This window comes from Fistularia commersonii, chromosome 4 (assembly GCF_037954325.1).
Source record: "Fistularia commersonii isolate RoL2024-O1a breed Wild chromosome 4, RoL_Fcom_v1.0, whole genome shotgun sequence".
Taxonomy (NCBI): domain Eukaryota; kingdom Metazoa; phylum Chordata; class Actinopteri; order Syngnathiformes; family Fistulariidae; genus Fistularia; species Fistularia commersonii.
Genome location: NC_141287.1, coordinates 18,711,117 through 18,731,325, shown reverse-complemented (window position 1 = coordinate 18,731,325; position 20,209 = coordinate 18,711,117). Strand labels below are relative to the sequence as shown.

The following is a 20,209-nucleotide window of genomic DNA, read 5'->3' as shown; positions in this document are numbered from 1 at the left end:
CCAGTTAAAAAAACAAGTGTATTTCCTCATTATGAACAGTTGTCACCATTAAAAATGACTTTTTGTATGAACTTTCTGTTAAAAAAACAACCAATGTGAACACAGCACGGCGAGCAATTTGTAAAATTAGCTTTAAATACTTGTTTACCTTGTCCAGTCCTGTCTGAGTATTTGAGAGAAAACTTTAAAAAGTCAGAGGTTAAAAACAGCTGTCACTGATATTCGTAATGAAATGTTTGGCGTTCGACGCTGAAATAAACCTGAAAGGGCAATATCTTCAGATATAGCAGCCCCAGATTTCGGAGTGCAAAAACGTACGTTTTAAGATGTAAAGCAAGGCAATGTTATATGTGCATGGTTTTTCTTGTAAAAATGTGTCTACAATATACACTAATGTGAATACACTGGAAAGTCAAACCTTGCTTGGATTCTTGAATGTGATTCAGTTGCAGCGTTTGTAATTTTTGTGTCCAGAAATGCATAGAAAGCATAAACCAGTGAGGCAAAGTGAACCGAAGTAGCAATGACTGCAACCTAATCTGATGATTTACATGAGGAAGCAACTACTTGTTGCTGGTAATCACATGTTAACTTTTTTATCAAATGATCTGTGCAATGATTATCACTTTAATTATACGGTAGCCTATTTTCCCCCCATTGGTAGTTTTAAGTATACAACTACAGGTTGGAACACAGTTTGTTCCAAATTTTGTAGGGTTTTTCATAGAAAGGCAAAAAGGAGCTTTTTCAGGATATGAATGTGGCGGTATTATCTGCCAACAAACACGGTTAACATGAAAAATATCCAGTCAAGGATGTACATTCAGATAAGACAAACCTTTTCACAGCCTATAAATGTTGTTGCAGCATAAAAATGACAAACGGTTGTCATTCATCATAGCGCAAAGCGTCTGGGTGGATTTGCCGAGCTATCATTCAGCGCAACATTCTTTCGTGTCAGAAAGCTTCGTCTAATTACTTCTTGCCCGGAGCGTTGGAATATACAGCTTCGTCACCGCAAGCGCAGCAGGCGGGAAGCTGCATGAATCCGCGGGCCAGTCTCCTCGGGACCAGCGCCGTCTCTCTGAGCGGTGCAGGAGGTTATGCTGAAAGGTCAGCTCTACCGATGACGGGTCAGATGGTCATCTCTGAGGGTTCGGAAGGTGAAGAATCGCCTGGAGTTTCAGGTGTTTTATTTTGCAGCTTGTTACTTGTCCTCCGGGTGCTCCATTCATTAAAGTAAATGCATTTTTATGAAATATTTTTAAAAGGAATCCCCACTTTTTTTTGCATTCCTTTCTAATTGTTAAGGAGGTAGACAGTGCTGGTATGGCCAGTATCATAGTTTAACCACGTATGCTAACAACTTATAGCATCCAAGAAGCTCAAGTTTAAGCAGCATCAAATAAAAGTTATTCTAGAAACAGGATTCTTTAGTTTTCCTTTGCCATCACAGATACCTTTCTTCTATTTTCACATTTCTCATATATTTTGTGTTTCTACTTCATGCAATGCAAGGCATGAGCATGTCATTGGAGCATCTCTGCAAAGATTTCCACTTCCTGTAATATCAAAGCATCGATGCACTTGTTTCCGGCCCTTTGTCATTGTAAAATTAATTTAAAAAATCCCCGACCTTTGAAACTCTATCCCCAGGCAGGCACATTGGTCATCCCGAATTCCAGTCCAGAGACTAAAGGTGCCAGGGGTCTTTGCCATTATGGCCTCTAAACTTTTAAACCCACAAGTGTGGAATTTATGGTAGTATAAATAATGCTTCATACATTTCATTTTAAAATGCCCGAACCTCATCTTGACTCTTTTATTTATTTTTTTGAATTTCCTTGCAGGGGTTTAACCGACATGTCAATTCACAGTTGAGTTTGACTGACAATTAGTAATGTCTGATATATTTTTCACAAAATAAATATACTATTATGAAGTTTGCACGCGATACAGTTTTCAAGCAGTTGCCCAGAGCTTTACTCTCGACGCTAAAATGTATTTCAAAAATCCATAGTTAAATGATAGATATCCTCTTTTAAGACAGGTCAGTCAAGCTCAAAGTCAAATTCCTAGGAAGCAAATCATTTATTTATACATTCAAATGATCATACAAATCAAAATAAATATTTTTGTACTATCAAAAGACAACGTCATGCCTCATTGCACAGGCGCTAGAAAAATGTAATTAAACAAAAAAGAAATTAATAATAAGACTCTGATTTCTAGTGCTACATTTAAAACTCAAGATACATTTGACAATTTCCTTTTATCAAATTGTAAGGAAGAACCAATAAAATGTAATATATGTATATATAATTGCCTAACAAGACGTGATTTTGCGGCAGAAATAAGCCGGCGATGGATCGAATTCTATTCCAAGTGTTTTAAAGCCTGACTCAATTGTTGAGAGGAAAATGTGTCTATCAATCGTTGAATAAGGCATTTAATAAGTATTTTACAAGCAAGGACTAACAAATCCAAGCAATCTATGTAATTCAGTCTGAACAAGTAACCCTGTTGCAAATGTTTTCATCAAAGGGTAAAAGCGTTTTATTTGCAACTGTAAAAATATAGATGTTGGTGCATGTATGTAATGTGGCTAAGTTGCAGGAACGGATCTCAGCCCCGTGCCCTGAGGCCAGAGCGGGAGTCTTGGCAAGGCTCCATTCAATCCAGTCCCATTGGAGCCTCCTTATAAAAGAGGAGTGAGGATCTCTCACTCTTCACTCCCGAGGATGCCGCTGCCGCTGCCTCTGCTCAGTCAATGAGCTGCCCGGACGTCTCTCCACGCCCTGCTGTCCCGGCAACACTTCAAACGGCTGGACTTTGTGCCGGTTGGATTTACAAATACTAGAAGCTCCATCGTACCCGCGGAGGTTGGACATCGAGTCAAAGTGAGGACACTGATTCTTTTCCATTTGCGGAGCACAGTCGAGCTATTATTTTCCAAAACGCGGTCAAACACAGCATGTCAGTGTACGGACGCACACGTGAAATATCATTTAACCCTCATATTATGTTAAGGGTCAATTTGACCCATTGGGTCAATGGGTGAAATGGGTCAAATTGACCCTTAACATAATATGAGGGTCAAACCAACTACCGGTTGTCGTTATTTTCTCCACAGCTGGAATAACAATGTTAGTTTCCTTCAAGTCGGTGCTGTTCCTCGCAGCGCTGACCGCTGTCTGGGCCCAAGACTTGTACGAGGACAGGAAACCTCACAAGAAACATCGGTCGAGACCGATAGCTGCAAATATTCACGATGGCCAAGGTAAGATAGCGATCTATAACTTCTTCTCCCTGTTGGTACGAGTCTAGATGTTTCGTGCTTTCCTTTGGTATCTGATTTTTCCATTCTATCATTGCCTAAAATGTGGTGTTTGGCTAGAAACTAGTCGGATTAATACAAATACTGACATTTCATTGATCTGTGTGCACAAAGCGATCCTGGACGAGGACTGCAGCTTGGAGCTCTCCTTCCTGTTGGACAGCTCGGAGAGCGCGAAGGAAAATCACGAACAAGAAAAAGAGTTCGCCATGAGCGTGGTGGAGAGACTCCAGGGGATGCGACTACAGACCGGACGCAGCTTGAGCTTGAGGGTGGCCCTGCTGCAGTACAGCAGCCATGTCATCATAGAGCAAACCTTCAGAGATTGGAGGGGCTTGGACAACTTCAGAAATCGCATCGCTCCCATCGTCTACATCGGACACGGCACCTACACCACCTACGCCATCACCAACATGACCAGGATCTACTTAGAGGAGTCCAGCCCGGGAAGCATCAAAGTAGTCGTTCTTCTCACCGATGGCGTCTCCCACCCGAGGAACCCCGATATATTTTCTGCCGTCGCCGACGCTAAGAATCAGGGCGTCAAATTCTTCACGCTGGGCATCACCCGGGCAGCCAATGAACCGGCCAATGTAGCCCAGCTACGCCTCCTCGCCAGCTCGCCCGCCGCGCAATTCCTCCATAATTTACAGGACACTGACATAATTGACAAGATCGTCAGCGAAATTGTGAGTATAGTGCCAAGAGGAAGGAAAAGTGATGCATCAACTTTGAGTAGCGTGGATTTAGAGCTGACACATGGGCAGGCTTGTTCAGGTATTTGTGCCGAGCTGGAATGATGACAAAAGCTCTTCAGAGACGAGCGAAACGATATCCATGACAGCTCATTTAAAGCTGTTTTTAAAAAAAAACAAAAACAAAATAAAAAAACTCAGCTTAAAAAAAAAAAAAAAAAAAAAAGCAGTTTTGCCAGCTAGAAAAATATATCCCATGGAATTCGACTACTCGCTTTGGGTCAAATGGGGGGAAAAAAAAATAAACGTGTGTCTATTATTTAGGTGTAAACATGTTGAAATACATAAGAAAATCCTTTGACGTTGTATAGGCATTTTTAAATGTTTAAATCGTATCTGATATTATTACAATCTTTTCATTCATCCATTTATGAATTTCTTCACTCTCATTTGCAGAGCCGCGTATCTGATGAAGGAGTGAGTATTGATTTAAATCGAGCACCAATATACAGAATTTGAAATGTTCACTTTGACCGTACATAGTTGTGTTATTAATCGCCGGAAAAATCTATTTCTTTGTCAAGTGCCCGCTGGCTCAGAGATGTTCCTGTGAAAAAGGAGAGAGGGGACCCAGCGGGCCGGCGGTAAGTCGGAAACTTTTCCAAACCTAAGGGGCGAGTTCCCTGGAAGGAGATGACTTGCAATTTTTTGCAAAGAAAATTTTTTTTTTTTACAAAAATTTTTTTTTTTACAAAGATGCCTTGGAATTTTGCAAATGCTACACATTAAAAAAAAAAATCTCTATGTTGATCTTGATTTTTAAAGAATGGTAATTGAGCCATTTTAAACAATCAGTGTAATTGCTCATTTTCCCCCCCGCTAATGCATAGCTCGCAGGCATTTTATGGGAGGAAAGCAGGAGCTGAATTCTAAGAGCCAACCTATGGCAACGGGGACAAGAGAAGGACGGGGAGGGAGGGGGCTGAGATTCGAAAAGAAATATGTTTGTTGCGACTTTGTGTGCCTTGCGTTGCGTTTCTCGGGCATAGGCTCTCCCATGGAAACCGGAGGCACCGTATTTAGAGCCGCGGTGCCTCTAAAACCAGACCTTTGCCCTACATAAATAACACATTTGCATCCAGATAGTGGAAGCTTAAATACCATCCCGGCCCGAGGATTCACGCCCAGATAGCCAACAAATCAGGTGGTATCAAGCAGATAATCACGTTGCTGACAGACAGCTGCGTGGCCATCAACCAGGTGCTTTCTCTCCTGTAAGAATTCCTCAAATTCTTACTCGCAGACCAAGGGGCTCTGGTAATTGCTCTCATTAGTTTAATGGTCACAAACTGGCAATTTCTGGCGGAGAGCTACCGACACACGTTATCCAGGTGCAAGTCAGAAACAATGACCCCCGGCCCACCGGACAAGACGCCTCACGCTCCCGACGGCTTCAACGACGATACGGCTTTCAATCACGTTGACATGTATAACCGTACGAAACGCGTCGAGACCTCGGCATTTGACCTTTTCGCCCCTTTGTCTGTCTCGGGGAAAATATCGAGGTTTCGGGTTTCGGTGTTAAGTTAAGCCGACCTGTTTTTTTATGTTTTTTTTTTTTTAAATCGGTGCGTCAATAACAGACTTATTTGGATTTAAATTCAGTGCATCCAGACTGAGAATGTCGGACAAAAGATGTACATCAAATTCAAACCTTTGCTCTGTTTCATTCTTCAGGGAAAGAAAGGTCGTCCCGGAGATGACGGCCTCCCAGGGCTTAAAGGGCAGAAGGTTCGTAGCCTGTGACTTTGCTGAATGATGTGCACCTTCACTGACAGGCTCTTTCACCTCTCTGGTATTTCACACCTGAACCGTGAATTTTCAAAGAAGCGGTTAAGAGTACTTTTGAGACTCGAGTACTCATGTTTTGTCAACTGTAAATTAGTTTGCACAATATTTAATGCCCAAAATAAGTTCAAGTTCAAGTATGCTGTGTATCATGCAAATACGAATCCAATAAAAAAAAAAGTCAATGACTTTAGCAACCCAAATGTCTGTCAAAATGAGTAACTTTTATTTTTTTGTATCCCGTTTTCAAACTTTTTGTACCTTATCATCCATCATTTGGGCTAATATTATCTACCATAGGGTATAAATAAAACTTAACCTGTGTTAATATAAAAAAAAAAAAAACGCAATCAATCAACACAACAATCCAGTGCACAAAATGAAATTTCTATTCTCAGTGACAGTATTGTTAATTTTAATATTTTATCCAATTATCAATGCCATGCTTATTTAATTTAAATGACAAAGGACTAAACTCAAAATTGGCATTCTTGATATAAAAATAATGAATACAATTTTTCTTCCAATTTTTTTTGTATATAAATGATGATGAATGAATATAAATGAATAATTTGTGAATGTATTGGTATATATTTATTTATCTGATACATCCACTTGATGATCAGGATATTATCAATATACAATAAAATATCAAGTTAAATCAACTTAAACCTTTCTTTGGCCTTAATCTGTTTATACTTGCACACCAGGGGGAAGCGGGGCTCAGTGGTTTACCTGGACGAGAGGGTGCTGAGGTAACTACAACTATAAATTCAATATTTATCAACGTATTTTGTAGATTAAGATACTCTGACACATTTATGATATAACTTATACATGCATGCATGCATGCATATGTACAAATAAATTCTCATTATGCTGTGATTTCAATTCATTTCAGGGGAAACCAGGTTACAAAGGAGAGAAGGTAAGTGCCCAAGGTTCATGATGATAGTTAATTTTGGGGGGAAATTTAAACTACAATACTTGAACTTTCTGCACAGGGTGAGAGGGGTGAATGCGGCGCTCCGGGAATTAAAGGAGACAGGGTACGGCTGAAAAGCATTGTGTTTTTACATATGATAATCATTACGTGTGTGACTATTTGGGATCTTGTGCATTGTCCTCTTTATGTGAACTGTTACAGGGTCCTGAGGGCTCTGTTGGTACCAGAGGCCTCAGAGGATTGCAGGTCAGTATCATGCAAGAAGTCATAATTCACTGAAACACTTCTAACAAAAAAGAAGAAGAGGATTTTTATTTGCATTAAGTCCATTTCTGTGTCATGCCCTAATACCATTATCTATTTTTTTTAAATAATCTTTTTTAATCTTGTTGTTGTCACTCCATTCTCACCCTGCTTATCCAATTTTTTCCTTGTTGTTGTTGCCTATTTCTTATCCTTGCTGTTGTCACTTTTTTGTCTCTTCTATTTTATATTTATATTCATATTTATGTCTCCCCTATTTTAAATTTATATACATATTTATGTCTCTTCTATTGTACATTTATATTCATATTATTGATATGGTTGTTACGCTGATGTGACAACGAATTTCTCCTATGGGGATCAACAACATACTATCTTATCTTATCTTATCTTATCTTATCTTATCTTATCTTATCTTATCTTATCTTATCTTATCATAAGTGATCTAAATCAGTTCATTAGTCCCTTCTTGACGTGTTTTTCTGGTCATTGGACGTCTTTGTAGCATTATATTTGCAACAATCTGGCAAATGAGTATTTTTCCCTCACAATTTCGGATTCTCTTTATATCTTTACATCACCTCATTATCTAGAAGTGGGAGTAATTTTTATCCAAATGCATTTACACCGAGTGCAACTGTACCTCAAAAGCACAAATGATTCTCCAACTAAATGCAGCTTTCATCAAAAATGAAATGTCCCAAAAAGAAAGTATATCACAAAAAATGTGAGCCAAAGAACTGAAATGCAGAAATGAAATAGCAATGCACTTCCATATTTTGGTTACAATCCTCTTCTAACTACTTGCATGTCATTCTTATTTATCAAATGGCATACGTAATTGCACTTATTTCAGATTAATTATATTTAAATAGCCCTTGGTTCCTAATTTGTTGATAAATCTTATCGCGTAAATGGGACTTGCATGATTTCTTTGAAGAAGCTTCTTGTTTCAATAAGAAAGAACTGGATAGGCCTCGTGGATGAGAGCCAAAACACATGCAAGAAATTAAGTAATTCTGCAAAAAATCACCGATCAATAATGAGAAATAAACTCTTTTACCGAGACATTACGTCCTCCATTCAACTCTGCTATTGTGTCCATTAATAATGTCAAGGAGGTTGGTCATTTACATTTACATTGTGATTTGTTTCTCCTTAATTGTTACTTGATCAAAATTAACTTTCCGAAAGGAATGATATATGGACATCACGATATAGAAAGCAGGGATAAATGGCCAAAAAGGTTCTGAAAAGATAGAACAACCTACACGTTGCCAAATATCCGCAGGGCTTGTTTGCTTTATCGTGGCTGCCGCTCTGCCCTTGTGGGCTCATCAAATATTGATGAAGTTTGTTTTTTGTTGATTTTGAAGGATTCTGGTTTTGACAAAACTCATCCGTCCATTCATTCAACATTTTTTTTTCTTGGCTTCTTGGCTTAGCTGTAATTTTACCTTGCCGGTTTATCTAAACATTCACTTTACACTTGGGATGGTCGTTTTGGTTCCACTCGACGAATCCCGCCCGTCGGTAATATTTGTTCTCCTCTTGGTTTGAATCTTGTATGTAGAATATTCTGTCTGCTCTGAGAACCTCTTAACTCATTCACCAAAAACAATTGGGTGCTTTTTATTTATGTCTTTTACTAAAGCGCTGTAGGTCAGTCTCTCCTGCCCGTGACAGATTTCACTCGGGCATAAAAGACAAGAAATGCAAATCTGAATTCTTATCACTTGTGTAGCATTTTCTTCAGTTCTTCTTACAATAAGCACATTCGAGAACCTGGAGACCCTTCATTAGTGTTGTTTTTTTTTTTTGTTTGTTTTTTAAGGGACTACCAGGACCACAGGGAGACATTGGACCGGAAGGCCCACAGGGGAAGCAGGTCAGCCCTGTTTTACTTCTTGTGAACATCTGCTATGACCTTTACATTTCCTTTTATGATAAGTTAAACAAGAGGTTGCAGTTTAACCACCCTAAACTTAACCATGCTGCACCGGTTCTTGTGTGTCAGGTAATGGAACCCTATCTGAACATTTGGAAAGGGGCCAATGTCATACCTGTCATTATCATTCGATTTGTCTTGTAAAGGATGAACCATCAACAAAAAAAAAAATCCTTGCCAGCGGTTTTCAGTGTCTTTCTGCCTTTAAATACAGACCAAGAAGTGCCTACAGCAAGATTTGTGGTGAATGATACACATGGAAAGTCATGGCAAGAATATGCTTACTGTCTCACCAAGTGAGGACTTGTAGGCAGCATTTTTAAAGACAAAGAGAAGATTATAAAGAAAATTTCTGCAAAATTGTTCTTAATCGTGCCTTTAGAAAAATTTAATTCCAGCACGACGAGAGTCTGTCGTTGTATATTTTCCTTTGCTTCTCCTGAGGTTTAAAAACTAAAATGAATTTCTTTAAAAATCGTAAAAATCTAGTAAACAGGTGAACATATGCCAATTGATAATGCCTTTAGTTAAAGGTGGAAAATGTTATGTCACATCAGAATGTCTGCATTGTGTGTTCATAAACAGTCTCAGAGACTGTATATACTGCAATATTGTATATATTGCAATATTGTAAGATATTTTGTTATACAGCAATTCAGCAGGTAAAAAAAATTACAATAAGATGCCAAAATATGATGTCCCCATTATAACATCACAACAAAATAGAATAAAAAAGTGAGGTCATATGTTTTTACTGTGGTCCGGATATTGCACAGCATTGTCCTATAGAGACTTAACAAACCGAAATTACATTCATTTTCCAGTGATGAAATCTAATTACGTAAGAAAATGTAACTAATGCCAAAAATATTAACACCATTCCTATTTTTTCCCCTTCACTGGCAGTTTTAATTGCAACACTTTGCCAAATTATATCTTTCGCTTTACTCTGATTCAAAGCCCCCTGCTGGTAGAAATATGTGGAATCTCATCCTGCACCTCGTTCTCCGATCTGATAATCGATGGGGGGGCAGAATATTACCCGAATGTTCAGCAACCACCAATATTAAAAAGAAACAAGTTGACCTCTTTAGCATTTGATTTTCACTCCCTTGAGCCTGTTGATACACGTGAATGGAATCACACCAAGCTATGGGGAACCTTCTGCCATCATATTTACTGTCTAGGAATTGGCATCAACCTCGAGTTTGATTGTCAGCAAAACCAGAAAAGTTACTCGTATAAACATTTAGTCACGCGGGTAGTTCAATAGGCTGTACTTGAATATTGCATGGAAACTATTCTAATACTTGTTTCAAAAATAAAATTCCTGTAATAAATATACAATTTCATGTTATAGAGACATTCCAGCAGGCGTTTGTTGTCTAAGCACAAGAAAAAAAGGTGTCTTGTCATGACCTGCAAGAGCGTATCAAATGTATCACCTTCAGCTGAAGATCATCTTGTCAGCTTGTCTGTTTTTGGGAGAACAAAACACATACCGATTTTAATACATGCAGCAATTATGTGCATTATTGAAGCTATGTTGTTACATTTTTTTGATGGCAGGGTGAACGTGGACCCACCGGCGCTCCCGGAATTCAAGGAGAAACTGGAATTGGGAGTCCTGGACCAAAAGTAACTGATTCCATGTTTACCAAATCGTGTATATTTTTAATCTTTCATTGGTCATTTCAAGACATGTGTCAAGGAGTTTCTTCTCTAACACTGAGTTAATATAAATCTGCAGGGTGATATGGGATTCCAGGGCCGTCCTGGGCCACCTGGTCCTCTGGGAGTAGGGGAACCTGGTCCTCCAGTGAGTTATGTTGATGCAATTGTCTATTTTTTTGTGTCTTGGACTCCCTTTTTATTTTACATGTTGAAAGTAGTTTGACTAAACACTTTCTTTATAGGGGCCACAAGGACCTCAAGGTGTTCAAGGGGAAAAGGGCCCCACGGGCGAGGGTTTTCCTGGACCAAAGGTATAATAATGCATATACCCGTCTTTCCTCTGGAAATCTTTTGTTTTGCCAGGACTACTGATTCCCAACTCCAATTGAGGGCTCTAAGGACACTAAGTATTGTGCTGATGGGAACACAACCATATTCACCGCCATATTCTCTAAGCTAGTATGACAAGCCGAAGCCTAAACATTAAGGAAAAAGAGAACCGTCCTTGACCTAGTTATACTAATTATCCATCAACATCTTGAAAGATAAGAGTTAAAATACAACAAAAAAAGCACAATAATGAGTTGGACATTTGCACTCAACAATTTCCTCCAGGATAAATAAAGTTGTTCTTATCTTATCTTATCTTATCTTATCTTATCTTATCTTATCTTATCTTATCTTATCTTATCTTATCAACTGATAATGACTACAGGAAATTCTGCCTAAAGATAATAATAATGTTGAGCAGTTTTGACTGGGATGGACAGAGAAAAATAATTGTGGAGTGCTGTTGCACTGGATTGTACTGGAGAGGTTGCATCCATTGCTTCCATTCATTAGAAGTAAATTTTGAACCACCAGTTGATAAAATCCACTTATATACAAAATAGTTTTCCATTCCTAGACTGTGGTTTTCACTTTTCTGATGGTGTCAACAAAATTGCTTTCCTTCGCTTCCACAATCGTCATAATCTCTTCACTCTGATACTGCATAACTGATGAGCTGAAACGGTTAATGTGAAGCAAACAAGAGCGCGTCAGCATTTGCCCAAGTTTGAACATAGATTTCTATTTACTTAGGTGCAACTGTGACGGCCTACATTTCATTGCTTACAGTACATCTGTCAAAACCAGTTCTCACTTTCCAATCACAGCCATGGAGTTCACGGGAGCATTGTGATGAAATGTTAACCCTGCTGGAAACTTTTTTTTTTTTTTGCCATGCAGCAACATGCTGCACCGCAGTGCATGCATAGCTTAGAGTATATTTTTAAAAAAATAAACAAACAAAAAGCAGACAAAGTATATGTTGTGAACAGGACAGATAATCTCACCAAAATTTAATTCGATCAGTTCCCTCCCACAGTTAACTGCTGTTCTAGACAGAACCTGTGGACAAGGTGGGATACTTCACAGTATATTTATTTTCTCTCACTTTAACTTTCAAGAGTACCGGAGTGAGGCACTTATTCCAGGTCAATTATTAGTCGATAAAGGTTGTGGAAAAAAGGACAAAAAAAAACAAAACTTCCATTCCAAGCATCATTTTATATCAATCAAGGGAGGGTAACAGGAGCCAACATGCTCTTGTTGCAAACTTTTCCCTGAAAACAATGTGGACTTGGCAGGAAACCAGCAGCAAGTGGCAGCGATGTTGCTGACAGAGATTGTGTGTTTCTGTTTCAAAGGGGGATCGAGGGCTCCCGGGACCAAGGGGGCCAAGAGGACAGCAAGGAGTAGGACTCAAAGGCGAACGGGTGGGTGAAAAATATAATATAATATAAATATAATATATATATTATATGTAATATATATAATATAAGTAAGTCGACTTGTGAAATAACAATCCTATCGCTTAAACGCATTATACACTACATCGTGTCATGAAATACACGCCGTGCAGTTGATTGTCTGCATATTAATTAGTACTGCTTCAAATTTTAGGAATTAAGTCTGCAAGAAATATTTATTTATGTAGTTTATGATGTTATATAATATAATAATATTATAAGCAAATTATTAATAAATCTCACCCACTTACTGTAAATTGTAATAATTTATCTGTATGTGTTGCATGTGCTATATTTTTTCATAGTTTTGTGCACTCCTTATCTTTCACCTGCTACTTAAGACCTTAAGACACTTTATAACCTTGACTTGTTACTTGGACACTTTATAGTTTATGTATTTCTTATTCTACCCCTTTTTTATACTGTTTATACAATTTCCTACTATTAATTATTATTGTTATGTTTTACTTGAAACTCTGGCACAACAATTTCCTTCGGGATAAATAAAGTTGTTCTTATTCTTATTCTTATTCCTGTAATATTAATAAGAATAAGAATAAGAATAAGAACAACTTTATTAATCCCGAAGTAAAATTGCTGTGTTGTTAATATATTATAATACTGAAAAAGTGTATTTATAAATATATACTATACTTGTATCATATAAGTAAGTCAACTTGTGAAATAACAATCGTATCGCTTAAATGCATTATACACTACATTGTGTCATGAAATACAGGCTATGCGGTTGATCATCTGCATATTAATCACTACTGCTCCAAATTTTAGGAATGAAGTCTGCAAAAAGCATTTATTTATGGAATTTATGATGTTATATAATATAATAATATTATAAGCAAATTATTAATAAATATCACCCACTTACTGTAAATCGTAATAATCTATCTGTGTTGCATGTGTTATATTTTTTCATACTCTTGTGCACTCCTTATCTTCCACTTGGTACTTACGACCCTAAGACACTTATAGCCTTGACTTGTTACTTAGACACTTTATAGTTTTATTTGTATTTCTTATTCCCCCCCTTTTTTATACTGTTTATACAATTTCCTTCTATTATTTATTATTGTTATGTTTTACTTGAAACTCTGGCACAGCAATTTCCTTCGGGATAAATAAAGTTGTTCTTATTCTTATTCTTATAATATTAATATATCATAATACTAATATATGTATATATATATACATATATATATATTATATACTTATATCATATTAGTAAGTCGACTTGTGAAATAATGGTATTGCTTAAATGCATAATACACTACATTGGGTCATGAAATACACGCCATGCAGTTGATCATCTGCATATTAATCACTACTGCTTCAAATTTTAGGAATGAACTCTGCAAGAAATATTTATTTATGTAGTTTATGACTTTCGTGTGTGTGTGTGTGTGTGTGTGTGTGTGTGTGTTTTGTGTTGTTTGTTCTAAATGCCTAGTTTTAGTATTGAACACTGGTCATGACATTCGTAGAACTATGACAGCTAAAATATAGAAAGATATCAATCCCTTTAGATGATTACAGCTTCATACTAAAATCAGTGACAGCTTCTTTTGAAAGTGTATCGTAGGGCAAAAATGCACACTTAATGGACCAATACGTTTGAAGAGAATTCTGTTTCAATCTCACTGTTTTCGGATTTACTTCCAGGGTGAATTAGGGCCCCCGGGTCATCCAGGGCCCCTTGGGCTGACAGGAGTTGGCATACAGGGAGAGAAGGTCAGGAGAATGAATGCCTCTCTCTCCATTTTTAAAACGCCACGATGAAAGCGTGAACGTTATGACATTACGATTGCCTGACGTCCTTTTTCGGTGTGCAGGGGGTTGAGGGTCCGAGAGGGCCAGCCGGAGTAAGAGGGCTTCCGGGGGAAGGTTTACCTGGACCCAAGGTTGGTTTTACGATACAGGGTACGCTTTAAGAGTTGGTCAGAAATGAGTCGAAAAGATGTCCACAATTAAGTTCCGTCTGTGAACTCAAAGTGTGGACGTCTCAGGGCTCCAGCATATAAAATACAGCGTCGACAAAAATACCACAGGCTTTTTATCAAAACCCAACAGTTTGATTTAATGCTGTTTGCTCATTTTGACCGGCGAAACAAGCCATTTTTGGCTTAACGACATGTGAAAGATGTTGGCAACGGGCTTGTCCCTTTTTTAAAGTGATGTGATCCTGATTTTGTAGGGAGACCAAGGTTTACCAGGTGAGCAGGGAACACCGGGAGAGAGAGGCATTGGTGAGCCTGGTCCAAAGGTGTGTAAACTCGTGTTCAGATTCTAGATCTTATGTGTCGCTGTCCTTAATTTGTCCTTAATTTGTCCTGTATCGATTAATACTCTTCTCCTGGTACAGGGAGAGCCTGGTGCAGCAGGTTTAGGTGGCTTACCAGGGCTCCCAGGAGAGGATGGAGCTCCCGGGCAGAAGGTCCTGTCCATTACACTGATATTCATGACCATGAAGTCCATTTGGATCCCTGTGTGAAGAAATGTTGTAACTGTTTAGGCTTACAAATGTTGCTTGGTCTTGAATCACCTTTCTGTCTTAGGGGGAAGCTGGATTTCCTGGTTCAAGAGGCCCCGAGGGCCCACCAGGAATTGGTACTCAGGGGGAAAAGGTGTGCTCCCCTTAATAATAATTTTTTGTGAATGGCAATTAGTATAAAAACCCATCTGCTGTATTCAATGTGCCGTATTCTGTCGTAGGGAGACCAAGGACTAAGAGGGATTCGTGGGTTACATGGCCCCCCAGGGATCTCAGGACCCGCTGGACCAAAGGTTTGAGTGAAAAAGGAATTTCCTTGGCAAAACAAACAATAGTGAATCAAGTTTGTCGCTTATTGACTTCACAATAATCCCAACAAAAATATGTACAACAATCGGATAACAAGTCTTGCCAACTTGTTCTGCAGGGCGAACGAGGGATACCGGGCCAGCAGGGCATGCCAGGACAGCCAGGAAGATCCATCTCAGGCCCAAAGGTAAATAGATAGAAAACCGTAATTAAATCCTTTTGATTCAACCAAGCCTGGAATGTAGAAACATTGCCAATGTGCTTCCAGGTAGAGTCAAATTAAATGTGAAGTATCACAACATTGTTCCTAGTAGCCATCACTAAAGGCATATTGTCTTTGTTTCCAGGGAGATATGGGTCCTTCCGGCCCCCCCGGGCCAATCGGGGAAACAGGTGTAGGACTTCCTGGACCAAAGGTAACATCTTCCAGACAATTTTAGTGCTTGAGAGCATTTCGTTTGCGCGTCAACCTATAAATAGCATTGGGTTGATGGCGTCATCACTGCATTTTGTTACTCCAGGGAGATCGTGGTCAGTCTGGTCTGTCAGGTTCAGTTGGCCCAAAAGGCGAAGGAAGCCCAGGCCCCGTGGTCAGTATCATTAAAAAATGAAAAGACTTAACAAATACTAAAATTCTGTAAGTCCAAGATTTTAAGTTAGGAGATGGACACGCTTAAAAACATAATATAATGCACTTTTTACAGGGGCCCCCGGGGTTACCTGGCTTACCGGGTGAGCCAGGTCCGGAGGGTATCGGGATTCCCGGCCCAAAGGTTTGCCTCTTTATTTGTCCTGTTCCTTTTTTCTTTCATCCTTTTTTTGCATTTGTGTGTACAGAAATTATAGCTTCATAACGCTAAAATCTACTCCAGGGCGACGTTGGATTTAGAGGACTGCCAGGTCTGCCTGGCCCACCAGGAGAAGGCACACAGGGTCCACCAGTAAGACTCACTCAAATACTGTAGTTTCAGCTAATTTCAATTATTATTCAAATATGTATTACTATTAACTCTACAGAAATACACACATAACTTTTACACATGCAAATCTGAGCATATGTGAAATTGAAAATGTAGGTTTACAGTGTTCACTCCTAAACCGTCAGTTAGCTTATTTTCAATATGTTTGAAGGGAAATATTGGAAGACAAGGGCCTCCTGGTCCAAACGGGCCTCCAGGAGAAGGTATTCAAGGTCCAAAGGTAAAAATTACTTTTGTTTCATTGATGTGAAGTCCTATTTCTTCATTAATTCTTCCTGCTACCTTTATTCATTATGATTATACATTATATAATTGCAACACAATGTGAAACAGTCAAACAAATTACTAGCAGGATGAACAACAATCATTAATGATTCACAAAATTCAGCGAATTTTCCTGTGAATCCTACAATTATTTCAGGGTGACCCTGGATCCCAAGGTATGACTGGACCCAGAGGGACTGCAGGAGAGGGATTTCCAGGACCTAAGGTGAAGACTTTCACTTTATATTTTGAAAATATGTATCCAGTATGTGATTAACTGGTCGCTTACTAATTTCTGTCTGCATGTGACAGGGTGATCGTGGATTACAGGGCGAGCGGGGAACGAAGGGTTCAAAAGGAGATTTGGGAGATCCCGGAATCCCTGGCGTTGCAGTACGTAAAAGTTACCATCATTTCATCCATAGTCTGATTACTCATCGATGAGGGTTACATTAGCTTTAAATGTGACATGATCTATCGTTTAAACTCGTCATAAATATCTTTTCAATCAAGACAATCTATGAAAATCAGAAATAGGTTTGTTTTTGTTGGAGTTTTTTTTTTTTTAAGTATTAACTCTTACTTTTCTCAAATTCAAGGGAAGGCCAGGAGCAAAAGGAGACCCGGGCCTTACAGTGAGTTCAATGGTTAAAATAATGTTTAATGGCTGTTGAAATCAAATGGTTTTATTCTAATTTAGATTGCCTTGTTTTTCTTTAGAGAGAGGATGTTATCAAATTGATAAAAGAAATCTGTGGTAAGTCCAATCTTTCTAGCATTTCACTAGGAACAGTTTATCGTGGCCGTACATCTTTGGCAATTGACTCTGAAAGTTCTGGAAGCAGCTTTAAATATGCTTTGTTATTGACATTGGTCTTAACTTTAAAAGCCAACTCCCAATTTGTGGCATGATGGGAATAAGACTAGTGATGTGGTACTGCACAACTCAAAACTGGTCAAGTCAGCGCTCCTCATTAACTGCATTTTATTGTTTTCAGGATGCGGCATCAAATGCAAAGAAAGGCCAATGGAATTAGTGTTCGTCATTGACAGCTCCGAGAGTGTCGGCCCTGAAAATTTCGAGATTATCAAAGACTTTGTCACAAGGTTGGTGGACAGGACCACGGTTGGGCGTAATGCGACAAGAATTGGACTGGTCCTCTACAGCCTGGATGTCCATTTGGAGTTTAATTTGGCTCGCTACACGAGCAAACAGGACGTGAAGCAGGCAATAAGAAAGATGCTTTACATGGGGGAGGGTACCTACACGGGCACGGCCATCAGAAAAGCCACCCAGGAGGCCTTCTTCAGCGCTCGACCTGGTGTCAGAAAAGTAGCTATCGTGATCACTGATGGTCAGACTGACAAAAGAGAACCTGTCAAACTTGACATAGCCGTGCGAGAGGCTCACGCAGCAAACATTGAGATGTACGCTCTGGGGATTGTCAATACTTCCGATCCGACGCAGGCCGAGTTCCTGCGAGAACTCAACCTCATTGCCTCTGACCCCGACAGCGAGCATATGTACCTTATCGATGACTTCAATACACTGCCAGGTAAACTATTCTAAATATTATTCTGAAAATGTTGACGCGATATTGCAGCGGTGACTTTGGAAGCAACGGATTTTTAAAGTGAATATTCCATTTACTTCTTGTTTACAGCTCTTGAGTCCAAACTTGTCAGCCAGTTTTGTGAGGATGAAAATGGTGCTCTTATCTACAATCGTATTGTTAATGGACACTGGAATAACAACAACGGGCATGGAATCAATGGAAACAATGGACGTCAGGAGAATAACAATGGGTACAACCGCTATGGGACGAATGTGTATGTTTATAGTAATGGAAACAATGGAAACAGGATTGGATATGGATCCCAAGAAGAGATCCCGAATCAGAGAAGGGGCGGCCCCAGAGAGCGTGGGGACGTTTTCACGCTGCCCATCAGTGCTGATCCCCTCCCAGTTCAGGTCTTTGATTAAACTAATCCGGATCTTTTCAGACAAAATTAAAAGGAACTGCCGGGTGTATGGAATTGAATCAAAACTGAAATCTTTTGTATTATTGTACCATTTTAGGTGGAAGATGAGGAAGGTGAAGATTTAGACATAAGGGCCCGGGTACGAGGCAACAGTAATGTGGCTGTAGTGAACAATACAGTATTACCTGTATTACCAGTGAAGGAAGGCTCTGTCGCCAATGAGCCAAGCATAATTGGGTCTTCCTCAACTGAAAAATCTTCATCTAAATTGGATTCAGTTACAACCTTAACATCTAATCAGTTGCAGCCGGTAGTGAATCCCATCCTGCCCGAAGGTGAGTATGTGCATCGACTCATTTCCTTTCAGCTGCTCTTATTTGCTTTTGAGAAATACTTCTCACGGACAATTTTTGTTCTACAGAGGAGCCTATTCTTGATCCTCGCTGTAACCTCGTTTTGGACCAGGGAAGTTGCAGAGATTATAACATTCGCTGGTATTATGACAAGCAGGCAAATGCCTGTGCTCAGTTTTGGTATGGCGGCTGTGGTGGCAATGAAAACCGCTTTGAAACAGAGGACGAATGCAAGAATAGATGTGTTCAATTCAGGACAGGTAAAATAAAATGTTTCATAAGCAAATAGACCCATTTTCCTTTTCTACCGTCCTTTACTAAATATCATATTGTGCTCTTTTTGACAGGATAAAAGGAAGAGTCATCTAAATTTGGACTTTTCAACAGTATGATCTGGAAAGTGCCATATTAAAGTAACAACTTCAGTGATCTCAGTTCAGAAACATTCATGCACTTTTCTTCTCACACAATGAATCTTTGAAGCAGTGGATAAAAAGTAATGTTCAATGGTGAAACAACTTATGCTGGGTTCTTTCAAACCACTACTTAGCTAAGCAGAGATTAAGCTGACTTTATCACCTCCAAGAAAATGTACTGCACTCAATAAAATAAAATTGCGTTTCAAATCTGTAAATCCTGGGATCAAGGTGCTACAAGAGAAAGTGCTGCACTTCCTCAATCTAACAGAGATGGAAACAGTGGCAAGATATATGTTTACGTTGTGCCAGTATGAGTTTCTTAAATATGAAAAATATGCTCTGAGTTCTCTTAAGCACAAAAAAAGTGGTCATATCATACCAACCGTATGCAAGCACTGTGCTTTACCTCAACTGAGTCTGTCAAGCAAAACAACAACAGTGTGATCTTTGTTTACTTTGTGACAATATTATTTGCTTACATGTGAAACATATGCTCTGAATTTTCCATGCTGTTGTTTTCATTATTGTTTACGGTTCGTTTTTTTCGAATGATTGTGCTGGTTTAGTATAAAGCGTCTTTCGTTGAGTTACAACTGAGAGTTGCATTTGCTTGCAAAGAATAAACAAAGAAGTCAACTGAGAATGACTGATTTAAAAAATGTTATAATCCATCCATTAATGATGTAACTACTGGCCTATGTGGACTCCTGAATATAGGTGATGTGTACGTTTTAATAATAAAACTTAAACTAATTGTTGTAGCTTTGTTTCTTCGTGGTTTAGTATAGTGAGCAACAAAACCGCTTGTGAGGAACAGTGTGATTTACATTGCTTTATTTTATTTTTCAATTGTTGTTTCAATATAATTTTCGTTCTTTTTCTAAAACAAT

The 20,209-nt window shown here is 38.9% G+C and overlaps 1 protein-coding gene across 1 annotated transcript; it reads left to right on the top strand.

Moving 5' to 3' along the window:
• Positions 1–3,144: 3,144 nt before the first annotated feature.
• On the top strand, positions 3,145–20,023 carry col28a2a (collagen, type XXVIII, alpha 2a). The gene is made up of 35 exons (XM_086144665.1): positions 3,145–3,280; positions 3,452–4,026; positions 4,489–4,509; positions 4,617–4,676; positions 5,770–5,823; positions 6,591–6,635; positions 6,782–6,808; positions 6,885–6,929; positions 7,028–7,072; positions 8,925–8,978; positions 10,608–10,676; positions 10,789–10,857; positions 10,955–11,023; positions 12,404–12,472; positions 14,183–14,251; positions 14,353–14,421; positions 14,715–14,783; positions 14,883–14,954; positions 15,076–15,144; positions 15,233–15,304; positions 15,439–15,507; positions 15,668–15,736; positions 15,842–15,910; positions 16,025–16,093; positions 16,193–16,261; positions 16,452–16,520; positions 16,722–16,790; positions 16,877–16,957; positions 17,164–17,199; positions 17,285–17,321; positions 17,563–18,120; positions 18,229–18,536; positions 18,645–18,882; positions 18,969–19,160; positions 19,248–20,023. The coding sequence occupies exons 1-35, from the start codon at positions 3,145–3,147 to the stop codon at positions 19,250–19,252; spliced, it is 3,696 nt and encodes a 1,231-aa protein (XP_086000791.1). The 3' UTR covers positions 19,253–20,023.
• The last annotated feature ends 186 nt before the right edge of the window (positions 20,024–20,209 follow it).